At 42.7% G+C, this 13,740-nt stretch overlaps 1 protein-coding gene across 2 annotated transcripts in view; it reads right to left on the bottom strand.

The window, feature by feature from the left end:
- The window catches only part of LOC113615661 (uncharacterized), a 28,308-nt gene extending 18,990 nt beyond the window's left edge, over nt 1–9,318 (bottom strand). For both annotated transcript variants that reach the window (XM_027098312.1, XM_027098311.1), the window contains exon 1: nt 7,263–9,318. In XM_027098312.1, the coding sequence (XP_026954113.1) occupies nt 7,263–7,568 (306 nt within the window). In that variant the 5' untranslated portion in view covers nt 7,569–9,318. The remainder of the gene's footprint in view (nt 1–7,262) is intronic.
- Between the last annotated feature and the right edge of the window lie 4,422 nt (nt 9,319–13,740).

Below are 13,740 nucleotides of genomic sequence, written 5' to 3'. Positions count from 1 at the left end.
TGATCTTATTAACAGAAAATCAAAGATAATCTACTGGATCTGAGTCAGGATCAGGATCCTTCCTTTAGCTAGAAAGGTACTGTGAAGATCAAAGTCAGAAACCAAGCTATTTAACACTTTGGTACAATACTCTCTGAACTAAGCAACATGATCAGTTTTGTTTTATAATCAAACCCTTAAGCTAAACCATATTAAATATCAGTCTTCAATTTACAGACTTCATACTTGAGATAGCTACTATAAAGATTTGCTAAGGAATGCCCTAAATTTAACGCCAAAAAAAATTACTAAGTAGTGACTTAGTAGTAATAAACAAAACCTATAATCAAAACCACTCTTATGACATATAGCTCAACGTATTAGAATTCAAGGTTCAAAAGTAAACCCCATACACACTGGGTCAACTGATTTTCAACAAGAGTGCCACGACAAGTCAATGGGGAAAGAATAGTTTTTTCAACGAAGAGTGCTGGGACAACTGGATATCTACATGCAAGAACATAAATCGGAGTTCCTACCTCACACCACATATAAAAGTAACTTAAGACAAATAACTTATTTTAAAGAAGGGTAAAGAATACCCATTTCTCCAAAGATATGACCAATAAGCACAAATGGCCAATAAGTCCATAAAAAGACAATCAACATCATTTATTAGTCTTTAGGGAAACCCGAACCAAAATCATAATGGGATAGCACTTTCAGACCCACTAGGATGGCCATAATCAAAAAGAGAGATCAAAAAGAAAGGAAGTGTTGTTGAGGATATAGAGAAATTAGATTACATTCCCACTACTGGTTGGAATGTAAAATGGTCAGGTGCTCTGAAAAAGTTTAGAAGTTTATCAAAGTTAAATAGTTACCAAATGACCCAGCAATTCCATTCACAGGTATATTCCTAAGAAAATTAAACACAAAACTTGCACATCAACGTTCACAGCAACATTACTCATTTGGAGTCAACAAAAACCGAGGTTCGTATCCTGGCCCTACTCACTCACTGCCACTGAACCCTTGTACAAGTAACTTAGCCTTTCTAGAGCCTCTGTAACATCAATTCATTGGACTAAATGATCCGTAATAATAAAGGAAAAGATTTACCACACCCTCAATACACGTAAGGCCCCACATTAAGCCCCGTCATCTGTGCCACCTTATTTAATAGTCTCATCATCTCTATTTTACAAAGGCAAAAACTGGTGCCAAGAAGTTTAATAACCTGCTCCAAATTACAAGAGATTAACATTGGATCTCCAAACTTACCATACCTGAACTTATTTCAATTCTAAAAGGCCAGATGATTCAAGGTATGAACGTGTAGGCAACTATCTCTAAAAAGTCAAGCACTTATAAACCAATTATCTTTCTCCAGAACCACCAACAGTCCTTACTTTTAAGATGACAGCCAACAGTAGAACCAGCTGGTACCTCTATCCCAATCCTCAAGTCCAGCTGAACTTTCTCGTTTAAAACATGTTTGAATCCTCATCAAACATAGGAATCTAAAATAAACGTAGAATCTAAAATGTATTTTTTTCAATCTTGGCAAGTGTGGCATGCTTACTTCATACTATTTTTCTTGATCCAGAAATTCTACCCTTTCTACCCATATTAGTAGAAAGCAATATGACAACTTATGTACCAAGGGCTGTTAAAATGCTCCCCAATTTGGGGGGAAATATATACAAACATAATCCAAAAGTTGGGTGTTTTATCGGTGAGGGGCACAGGGAACAAATATCTACTATGTAGCATCACTATTCATTAGTGTGGTGGTTTCCACCTTTCCATGATCCACACAAGAAAAATATATTTCTAAATAGTACTCATCATATGTCTATACATACACAATACGAAACACAAATACAGTAAGATACTAATATTTAATACTGTTCACAAATCAACACTAACCCCTACTGTTTTACTTTATACTTTACTATACATATTATATTGATTTTATGATCCACTGATGGTTTTCAGCCTGCAGTTTTTCAGATAACACTGATTAGAGCAAATTTTGGAAACTAAAATCTTACAGCGAAGAGGAGGTAATGTTTAGTTAAGTAAGCTTTCGGAACACAGAACAGAATCCATATACTAGAATTTATGGATTATAAGGACCCACGGAAATGTTCATTAAGAAATAAGGTTAAGTAAAAATCCTAACATGTACACTGATCACAAGTATACAATGTTTGGCTAGAGAAAGAGAAAGGAGTTGGGTAACTAGCTAGGTGTTATTTTCAGTCCTTGAGATTTTCCCCTTTACAAGTATACTTCAGAATCAGAGACCGGGTTTGAATCCTGGTACCCCATTTACCATGTCTTTAGACACATCAAGTAATCTCTGGGCCTCTGTTATTTCAACTCATAAAAATCAGACAAATCTTAACAAACAAATGTTAAGAGGGATTAGAAATAAAATACAAAAAGCACGAAGTACAATACTAAGCGCAAAGTGGATGCCCAATAACTTGTAGCTGAAACCATCAGTATTAGATTTTTAACTAAAACATTCTTAGACAAGAATATTAGCTAAAACTATCTGAATCTGACCTTTCACGTAATTCCTTTTTCTAAAAGGAACATAACTTTACATGCATTTTCTATCCTTTTTCACTTACTACCTCAATCTGCAGCTTCAACTCCTCCCCTCCCCATTAAAAATCCTAGTGATTGAAAGTCACAATTGAACTTGGACAAAATGTTTCTGTGTAACATAGCAGTACGGGAAAGAAGTGTAGAGCGACGGCTTTGGGGTCAAGCAGCTACCTAGCTGCTGTGTTCTTGGGTAAGTTAAATAACCTCCTTGAGGTTAAGTTCTCCTCTCCAGCTGGGGAACTAACATCCACACCTTATACAGTTTTTCTGAGTTTTAGAACACACGCAAAGCACCTTAATGACCCGGAAGTACTCAACAAATGGTAACCATTTTTCTTAATAAATTAAATCAATTTGAGAAACTAGGAGAGTAATTTTACCTTCCTGGATATACTTGTGACAGTCAAAAATATTGTACTTATCTTCAATTAAATCATGCTGTGTCAATTTAAAACGTGCTGTGAAGAGGTAAATCTACTTCATGATTAGAAATAAGCTTGTTTATCTATTTACATCAAGGTTTCGTAACACTCATACTTTAAAATCCACTTACATCTTAGTAAACGACAATGTTATGACATCATATGTTTAACATACTTGTATAGTCAACAACTAAAAGTCAGGGTTCTTAACCTGCATCCATAACCGGCTTCAGTAACCACCAGAAATTGTATGTACAATTTTTCTGCAAGAGTCCATAGCTTTTACCACATTTGCAAAGAAGTCTATAACCAAAAGGTTAGGTGTTATGGTCCTAAAAACATATCTGTATGTACATTCTGAAGGCTACATACTAATTAAAATTATAAATACCACCTTCACATTTGTCAATTTTCCTAAGATAGTATTTTAAACAAATGGCTTTCTAAATTCTTAAAAGTATGCTAAACAAACATAGTCCAAACACAGGCACACTCTACCTTCTGTATACTTAATACCTATTAAGAGTTTGAACTTCTGAGCTAAAATGTTGTTCTTCCAGCAGTCTAATTTCCCATCTTCTATATTAATTTACATATTCCTATAAACAAAGTAGCTCAGAAAGCTTTATTTTTAAAAACCTTTATTCACATGCCATCTTATGGTTGTATAAACTGAATATTGGCTACTTAAAACAGATTTCCTTCAAATATTTGGTTGAATATGAAATTATCTGATGATTCTTGGCTGAATATTAAAACATTATGCAAAATATAAAAGCATTTTAAATAGGAATATATGCAAACTCTTCAATAATATTTTGATTCCTTTGACAGAACATATACATTATTTTTACCCAGGGATCACTCCACCAGTGTTCAGTTGACATGTGAAATTGACAAGATTACATTTTTAGATATAACTAAGTTTTTGCTAATGAAAATCAACCTACTTCTAATCTAAGATCTTACTTTCTTGGGTTTTTTGGGGGGGGTGGAGGAATTTTTTTTAAAACGGAGGTATAACTGACATACAGCATTGTACAGTTCCAGGTGTACAACATAATGATTCGCCATTTGTATACACTGTAAAATGATCACCACAATAAGTCTAAATTTGTTATCCTACCAAATACTGCACTAAGCCTGAGACTCACATTAAATTTTAAATAGCTAAGTACTAGGTATGTTTTCCAAAAGGACCATTTCCTTTCATTCACTCTTAGACATACAGCAGGTACATAAGATGTTCTGGATTAGATGAAATTATCTAAATTCTGAAATTTTTTAAGAAGTTACCTAATGTCAAGTCAACTCCCAGTATTCCTTTGTAGATTTCCCAATGCAAAATATTAATTTGGGGCCAACTTCCCTACAAGTGCATTCTATCCTACTTCCCTGTATTCGTAAGAGAAGTAAATTCTGCTACAATCCCTATAATGCACACAAATACTTACGGTGAGGCAGGGTATTCCACTTGGGTGGCTTGTTCTGCTTAATGGTCCTTGTATAAACACCATTACTTCTCAGTCCTCCCATCCTATTCTGCCTTCTGATCCTTCATTATACTGATATGTTCCCAGGTTGAAAAGCCACTGTATAATCTACACATCCCCCAAAGCCAAGAAAAGGTGGGTTCCTGTCATTAAATCCATATTCCCCAGTTTACAATAATTGACCATATCCTTAGTTTACAATGTACAAGAAAAATGTTCCCTTCTATGAATTAAGCAATCATATAACTGACCAAATAAAAACTGGGGGGAAGGGAAGAAACTACCAAGTGAACAAATAGCATAACTTCATGATAATGAATACTAACACAAAGCAAAAAAGGATGACTACTTAACAGAAAAACTCCTAAATCATATGCATCATTAATACCAGTTATTTTAAAACAGATCATCTCAAATCTCTTAACACATTCCTAGAGAAGCAAAAGTAAAGTGTAGTTGTCAGCTGCCTCAGCATACTTAAGTTTTAGACCTAAAAGGAGCCTAAGAAATCACCTGATGCAATTTCCTCACATTTGAGATGAGGCTATAGAAAAAGGGGAAATTTTTGGCTGATAATCTGAAACAGCAAATACTTAGCTAGACAAAGCTAATTTTTGAAAAGCAGCTAAGCAATCCATAATGACTACTATCCATTTGGTAGTCATTAGCCACATGTCACTACTGAGTACTGGAAATGGGAGTAGCCCCAAATGAGATGTGCTGTAACTGTAAAATACACTCTAGATTTCAAAGACTTAGCATAAGAAAAAAAGTAGTGGCTCTCATTTTATCTTAAGTGATTGTGCAATGCTTAGAATATCCATACAGTCAAAGAGCATGCAGTGACCAGGCCTCCTTTCCTCCAGTCCTGAGGTCACATGAGGGCAATGCTGACAACTCATTACTGGGGATCCAGATTCTTCTATTCTCATCTAGACATGGAAAAATCATTGGAAGTTAATATTCTGGGATGAAGAAGAGCCTTTACTGTCTAAATAAAAGCTTCTCAGACTATTAAAAATATTAAGTGATTAAACTGCATGGTCACTGATAGCAAATTTACTTCCCCCAACTCCTGAAAACAAAAGTGAGGGAACATGTTCCACCAAATATAAATAAGCTGGGCTACTTTTAATACTCCTTGGAGAAAACCAGTGCTATAAATGAGAAAAATATCGATTAAAAGGATTGTTCTTCAAACTTTTTTGACACCCTCAGAAAAGATATTTTTGAAGGAATAAATAAACATGGATATAACTGAATCAATAGTCTCATGTAACAAACTAATATTTTCTATTTTTTAAAAAATTCTGATCACCACCCACTAAAGTGATTTCATGACCCAATAAGCCAGGACCTACAATTTGAAACACTGGTCTAGAACTCTTAATAACGAGCAATTCCCACTATTAACAAAGCTACCATTACATTAGCTATTGAAAGAAAAGGTACACAAATACCTAGTGTGCTGTATTCTAAACCAAGAAATTCTAGTTAATGCTAACTATTCTCAAAAAGTTCACAAGTTTCAAAACAATACTTTAACAGCTGTACATTAAATCAAACACCCCCCAAAAACCCAAAGTAACTTACAAAACTTTACTGCCTTTACTACATATACTCCCTTAATATACTGTAAACGAATCAGACTGCCATACAGCAGAAAAACTTGGATAAAAACAATTATTCTACTTTCTGAATTACGTTTAAATTTAGAATTTAACATTAAATTTTCTTAAACTATTGCATGATTTTCAGGCCAACAGATATAAACGAGGACTGCGAAATGAGGTTTTAACTAGCAACTAAGTGCCAAGAAAGCAATAATTATCAGCAAAGTTAAAAAAAAAAAAAAACTCATCCCGTCTTCTGATTTACTTCAAGAATTTAACACTCATTATCTCCAATGCCTTTTTCCCATCTGCCAAGCCTCTCAAATGTGAGAAGTCTATTTTAAAAAGCCGGAGAGTTAAAAACTGTGCAAAACACACACCCTCATCTCTGATACAGAAGGCAGGGGGCCAGGCCCTACTGTAAAAGTTGGAAAGACCGAAGGCTACTGCTAGCCAAGGACATAAAGGTTACGCGTTCCTCACACCGGAGTCCTCCGGGAACGTGTATTAGCCAGCCTGGTTCCAGGGTGGGCAGCCCCGAGTAAGGGCTGGGGCCGCTGGCTGTGGCCCAGGTCGCCATGCACGTGCCCGTCCCCCGGGATACCACTTCCTCCTGTCCGCCCCCTCCCCCGCCAAGGACGGCCGCCGGGGTGGACCCGGCTGCACAACTGCTGCGGGACCCGAGGCTGCGCTCGGCCGGCGGATTAGGGGAAGGGATCCAGCCCAAGGCCTGCCTGCCCGCGAGGCCCGGCCCTCCCCCGCACTTCCTACCTTCCCAGCCCCCAAGGCCAAGGTCTCCCAGGCCCACAAACCTGATAGCGGAAGTGACGTCAGGGGGACCTGGCGGCGTCCACAACCAGTCACGCCACCGCGGGAGGCAACGCCGGCCAATGGGCATAGCGCGAGGGCGGGATTTCCCCCGCCCAAGTTTGATTGAAGTGGGGGGAAGGGCGGGGTGAAGAATGTGAAGAATGACCCCTCCCCCCAGTCCGTGAGGCGCTGGGCGGGAAGCGGAGGGGGTTGGGGCCGGCCGCGCCACGCGGCGCCCATCCCCCGCCCGCGCTGCCGCTTCTCGCGACCTCTGCTCGGAACCCACCCGCCCGGCTCACTCCAGCCCCCAGGCTTCCACCAACCTGCCGGCAGCGCTCCCCTTCTCCCACCGCCTCAGGGGGTCCGAGAGAAGGAAAATGGCGGCGGGCCCGCGCTCGCCGTCCCGCCTCTGTACCCACCTCAGGACCGCGGAGGAGGCCGCCGCCCGCCGCCGCCGCCGCCGCCCTCCGCGGAGATGGCCCGGCCCTCGCACCCACCGCCACCCGAGACCCGCACACGAGGACCCGGATGGAGGCGCGGGCTGGCGGGCCGCGGCGGCTTGAGGGAAGGCAGCGCGGGCGTCGGGAGGCGGACGCAGGGGCGGGCTCGAGAGCAGCGCGTGAACTCATTGGCGAGGCCGTTTGACTGACGTTTGCATCTCCCTTTTGCCTCGGCCGAGCAGTGCTGGCCGGGACCCCACTGGAGGGCGGCAGCTGGGCCCGCCCCGCGCTGGGCGGCCTTCGGAGGAGGGGCGGGTGGTGCCCGCCCACCTTGTCTGCTCCCTGTCTCTTATTGGACGACTGGGAGAGTGGCGGTGCGGAGTCCTGCCCTCTGCTTGTGATGGACCGGCGCCGTCACGTGGCCTCCGAAATCGCGCCTGGTTGCTGTGCGCTGTGCTCTGGTTTTGGGAGTGTGTACCTTTTGCCCCATGAAGCACGGGCCCCCCAGCCGTCCCCTGAGGTCTTAGTCCCGCCCGGTTTGCCTCAATTTATCCAGCTGTGTGTGAGGGAGTAGTGTCAGCCGGCTGCGCCAGGTTTAGAAGATACTTGTCTTTTCAAAGCAATCCGTAATTTTCCTACTTTAATATTAACCTAAAACATCGTTCCTCCATGCTTATTATGACTTTCCCAAACTAGGACCCGGGAAAGCACTGGTTGGGTACCCTTTCAGGTCTCCTTATGTATGGGAGCCCCACCACCTGGGCCTCACTGTTTTTCATAACTCGCTGTTACTTTGTGCACAAGATTTTAAAAACAAACAGAAACAAAAAGACAAAACAAAAAATGCTTTCTCATGGATAACAGAACTGTTTTTAACAGCACGTACAGTTTACCTGGTGCGTTTACATTTATGATCTCAGGTGGCACTATACTACACTCGTATTAGTACATGCAATCAATGCCAAAGAAGTTAATTGGAGAGTTTATTTTGTGGGCTGAAGTGAACAAGAAACTAGAGGAAGGAAAAGTTAAGCTTGGGCCTGAAAGATTAGCATGATTTAGGACTTCTGGAAGGAAGATGTAGTTAGAAAGGAGAGCGCAGGCGCACTGGGCTGGCTGGAGTTGTGCTGTGAAGGAGTGGGATCCTCAACCATCTCTGTCCACAGTACCTCGCACAGTAGAAGGGTGGTAGCCTGGGAATGTAAAAAATTCTGTTAAATGGAACCAGTACAGTGATGTAGGCCGAGGTGAGAGGAAAGTGCAGCAAGGAGACCAGTTAGAATGTTGTTCAGTATTTGAGTTGAGAGGTGCTATGGGCTTCTACTACACAACAGAGCCCCCATAGCACTATGAACTTTTCTGACATTTTCTTCACATATTCACCTGAAAGTTCTTAGTAAGTTTGAAATAGTATATATGAAATATATTACCCTCTACTTTCCAATTTGTGCTTCATATTCTACCCTTGAAGGCCAACCAAACGACCCTGAAGTCTATAAAGGAAAAGATTAATAGATTTGACTGAATAAGTGAAAACCTAATTTAAAAAAAAAACTTTAAAGTTAAAAGACAAATGACAAATTGGAAAAACAACTTTGTAAAATACACAACAAACAAAACATTAGCTGGAATGTCTAGTGGTCAAGAGCAAGGACCTGAAACCAGGCTGCTCAGTTTGAACCCCAGTTCTACCTCTTCCCAACTACACAGCTACACATCCCACAAATCACTTATTCTGTCTGTGCCTCAGGTTCTCATCTGTAAAATGGGGATGATAACAGCATGTACCTTATAGGATTGTTGTAAGGATTAAATGAGTAAATATTGCAAGTTCTTAGAACAGTGCTTGGTAATAAAAGCACTTATATAAGTGTTTGCTAATATGTTATCCTTAATATATAAAGTGGATTTTTTTTTCAAATCAATAGTTAAAAAGTGAATGGCCCCTTTAAAAAAAGTGAATGGCCCATTAAAATATAAACGAAAGATATAAACTGTCAGTTCACAAAAGAAATAAAAATAGCCAATAGATGCGAAAAGGTGTTCACCTTCATTAGCAATCAAATAAATAAAAATCACAGCAATCTCCCAGGTCATCACTTAAACATGCCATGAAAAACTATGATGGTGATATAGACCTAAATTTATCAATATAGGAAGATTATCAGGGTTATACTGTTAAGAGAGAAATAAAGTTACAAAATAACGTGTATGACATAACCCCATAAATCTTAAACAATGGTTAGCTCTGGAATTACTCATGACCTTTATTGTCTTTACACACTTCTTACTAACTGTGTATTGCTTTCATAATCAGGAAAAGAAATAAGTGTAAAAGTTATCCAGAGAGGTTAGCTGTTCCCTAGTATCCATTGTCTCCTTTTTCTGTAGTAAACAGAAACCAGGTTTCTAGGTGACAGCAGAAGTTGAGTGCCCTAGGATGTAACCATGTGACTAAGTGCTGGCTGTTGAGATGTGAGCAGGAGCATGTGCGAGGTTTCTGGGTTCTGCCCTCCAAGGGAGGGGCTTGCTCTTTCTCTCCCCCTTTATGATTTCCAGCTGCCTGGGTGGAATGGAGTGTAGTGGAAAACCACATGGAGAGAATCCTGGTCCCCTGCTGGCAACATAGGGTGCTCTCCACTGAAGCCTGAACTTGAAAGAGATGTGACTTATTTAAGCCCCTAAAATTTGGGGAAACTTCCATAGGAAGCTAGCTTGACCAAGTGGGCATGCTCATGCAGTGTGCTCTCATTCTGCGTGTGGATTCTTAGGAGATGGAGGGCACATATTGTGGAAGGAACATACCGCTTTTGGAATAGGGCAAACATGGGTGAAAGTCCCAGCTCCTGTGTCCCAGAGGTACACCCTTGGACAGAGACAACGTGTTCAATTAAATCATAGTAGGGTGTGGTTTGGAACTGCTGAGTAATAAACAGAACCTGGTTGTCTTTACAATCATTATTTGAAAAGGTGGCAAGAGCTGCATTTGAATCCTCACTCGGGACCAAGAGGACGACCTTGCTGGCAATGCAGACCAGCCCACAGTAATCCTTAAGTTCAAGTTCGAGCTTGTCCCCATACTTCACCCCACCCCCAGCCTGGCTTCAACCTCCCTTTCCACTCCCCATGCTTGTGGGAGTTCAGGGCCCACCGCTGTTCAGGCCACCTGGAATGCTCATCCCCGTCTTCGCTTGGCCAGTTCTGGTCATTCAGATGGCACTTAAACCTGACCTGCTCAGACAGACCACCCAGTCTAACTCCCCACCATCACTATTTCACCACTCTATTTTTATAGCACCTTCAGCATTTTAGCACTCTCTGAACCCACCTTGCTTGTTTTCTTGTTCTCCATCCAAGAGAGCAAGAACCTGTCTGAATAGTCACAGCTGTGTCCCCATCTCTAGAACAGGGCCCTGTGCACATAGTAGGTGCTCTAATATCTCTTGAAGTGTAGAATTAAAAGCAAAGACAATAGGGCAGTTCACAGTGGAGGCTGAGCTCAGAGGATAAGAACTCCTGCAGCAGGAGTCCAGGTAGTGAGGGCCTCGACCAGCAGACAGCGTGGAAAGCAGAGGGAGCACAGCCAGCTGGGCCAGGAAGAGGAGGCGGTTCAGGGACCTAAGAAGACCCACAGACTTCCTTGGCTGGGTTTCCCGAAGTAGCCAAGCCCCAAAGGACCAGAGGCCCAGGGTCCCTGAGGCCCCAGGACAGAACCCTCCCATCACCTTTGTTTACCTGCAACAAAAACTACCCAAGCAAAGCAAACACACTCCTTCAACTCCCTCTGACCCCGCCCTCCATCACTCCCTCCCCAGGTGAGACTGGGGCTCTTGGTGCAGCTGCTCCCACTGGCCCCTCACTCAGCACGCTGGGTCCAGATAATCAATTTGCCTTTTGGTCTCCCTGCTTTACACAGCAGACACCCTTATCTTTAATCTTCCCCTTAATCCTGGGGCCCTGCCTCAGTGCGCCCAGGTTTTAGCTCAGAGCACGAGGAGCGCATTGATCTTGGAAGTTGATGTCTGGCCAGTGCCTCCCCAGATCTCACCCACTCTGACTGCCCGTGAGTCCAGGGGCCTCCTGCTTTCCTGTGTAAGTGCCAGGAAGTGCTGCTGCCTAAGGAGTCACAGCAGAATGAGGGAGGCCCCAGGTTTGGCAAACACCCCAGCACCCCTGGGGTGAAGTGGGCTGTTATTACACTGTCCACCTCTGCCAGAGCTTGCAAACTGGTGATGGCCTGGGGGTCACATCTGGTTCACAGAAGTGCTTTGTGATGCCCATGCAATGTTTTAAACCTATTTTTAATTAACTGAGAGCATTCAAAAGAATCAAGATATTTAACGTTAAGAAGTCTGGATTTCTTGCTTTTCTTAAAAAATCTGGAACACTCAGCTTACATTCCAAAAGGACAATGTTTTCTTTATGCCCAGCATGGGCTCTGCTATTTGTCACAGCCCCCACCTTCCTCCCACCTCTCGCCTTCTTCAATTTTATTACAAGCCTGGCTCCCGTGGTCATCTGTGTTTGTGTCCTCACTGCCTCTGCTCAGGGGTACTGTTCCTGCCCCACTTGGACCATGGGATTTTGGTCTAGGCCAAGCAGAGTCCTTTCCTTGAGGATGTCTTAAACAGGCACTGGGAGAAGAGAACCCCTTAGTCCAGCCCCCAAGCTGTGATGACAGGAGAGAAGGGGGTCATTCTACAGGAAAGAAGCAAAGCAAGCATTGAGAAGCAGAGACAAAGGTGGGGGGGCGGGCGGTGGGCAGCAGGATCCTGACAGCAACTGAGTCTAGGTCCTATCATCCCTGAGGCTACTCCACCCTTTCCCCAGTGCACAGTCACGACTAACAGTGAGTTAGAAGGAAGGAGAATGGGCTTGAGAATGATACATTTCTGGCTGCTGCAATTTTGGACAAATCGCTGATACCTTTCTCAGTTTCTTCATCTGTATAACGGGGACTCTACAGCTTACTTTAAGGTGGAGTGGGTTCCAACAATGTCATTTATGTGAAGCATTAAACGCAATGTTTGTGCATAACAGGTGCTACTAAGGATTCCATAAACAGTGAATTTTATGGTAGATGTTTACCAAAAACTGGTCAGCTAGAATTGAGTGAGCTCCTTCCTGAAGAATGGTAGCAGTGTTCTTTAAGGAGATATATCTAGATCAGTACCGCCTTCAGAGACTCTGGGGTAGGTTGGAAGAAGCTAGGCCTTCACCAGGAGGAGTCTGATTTTGCATTACGATCCACCCTCTCAATGACTGTGTCATCTTGGGCTCTTTACTTAAATTCTCTGACCCTGAGGTTCCTCCTGTAAAGTGGAGGTGATAACTCTCATCTCTTTCAGTTATTCTGAGAATGGAATTAGCTCATTAACATAACAATGCCTAGTAGTGTTTGTATCCTAAGCACTCAACAAATTGTAGTTATTGTGATGGGAAAGGAACAAAAGCCACAGTCCAGAGCTAGCCATAGGGTTCACTTCTGGGGAATCATTGCTATTGCGCTTTCTACTATCTAAGGCTCAACTGAGCTAAAAGTGCACCGTAAGTCATCAGAGCACAAAGCTGTCTGTTCAGTTGTGCCAAGAGCTCACCTCCTGCACCACCCACCCTGACAGCCAAGCCAGCGGCCCCCAGGATTCAAAGCCTCCTACGTGAGCTTCAAGCAACTAGCTTTTAAAGCAGGTTTCCATTAAAAAAAATAAAGAAAAGAAAAAGCTTTTGCTGATCAATTAGCAACAGAAGACCCCAAATTAAGAGAAACCACCATGTAGAATCTTGTTTTTTTTTCAAGAAGCAAAATCTAGCAACCTTCGCGTTACAGCCAAAATGATAAAAGTTGCTGACATTTTGAGACCCAAATACTACGTATACGGTTGATTCCCTAGACCCAACCTCACTTCCCTGTGTCAAGGACATGCTAGTGGAAGAAGGAGAGGAAGAATGAGATGGGTTCCCAGGAAGCTTTGCCTCCTCATTTGGTTTTGGCACTGAGCCCGACGCTGCCTTGCACAAAATATCCTCAAGCACTTGTTGGGACAGATGGCCCTGCGTGGCACAGCCTGCCTGCCAGGCCTCTCGGAGCCCAGCTGTGCTGGCCAGCACTTGGTCAGTCTCAGGGGGGACAAAGGCAGTGATGTCTATTCCTCTAATGAGTTCTTGAAAATAGCGCCTGATGGAAATAGTGTCCTTGATGGGGATCTGGGGAGACATGCTGCCCTCCATGAGTCTTACCATCTCCCTCTTGAGCCTTTTATGCTCGTGGAGAAATTGTACTGCATTAGCATGATGCTGCAGGAGCATCTTCATCTGCTGGTAAATCTGTTGGGGGGCTTCAAGTTCCCGGGCAACCAGCTGT

This window comes from Aethalodelphis obliquidens, unplaced genomic scaffold (assembly GCF_003676395.1).
Source record: "Aethalodelphis obliquidens isolate GAN/ISIS:26980383/991018 unplaced genomic scaffold, ASM367639v1 scaffold122, whole genome shotgun sequence".
Taxonomy (NCBI): domain Eukaryota; kingdom Metazoa; phylum Chordata; class Mammalia; order Artiodactyla; family Delphinidae; genus Aethalodelphis; species Aethalodelphis obliquidens.
This window is presented reverse-complemented; position numbering and strand designations above follow the sequence as displayed.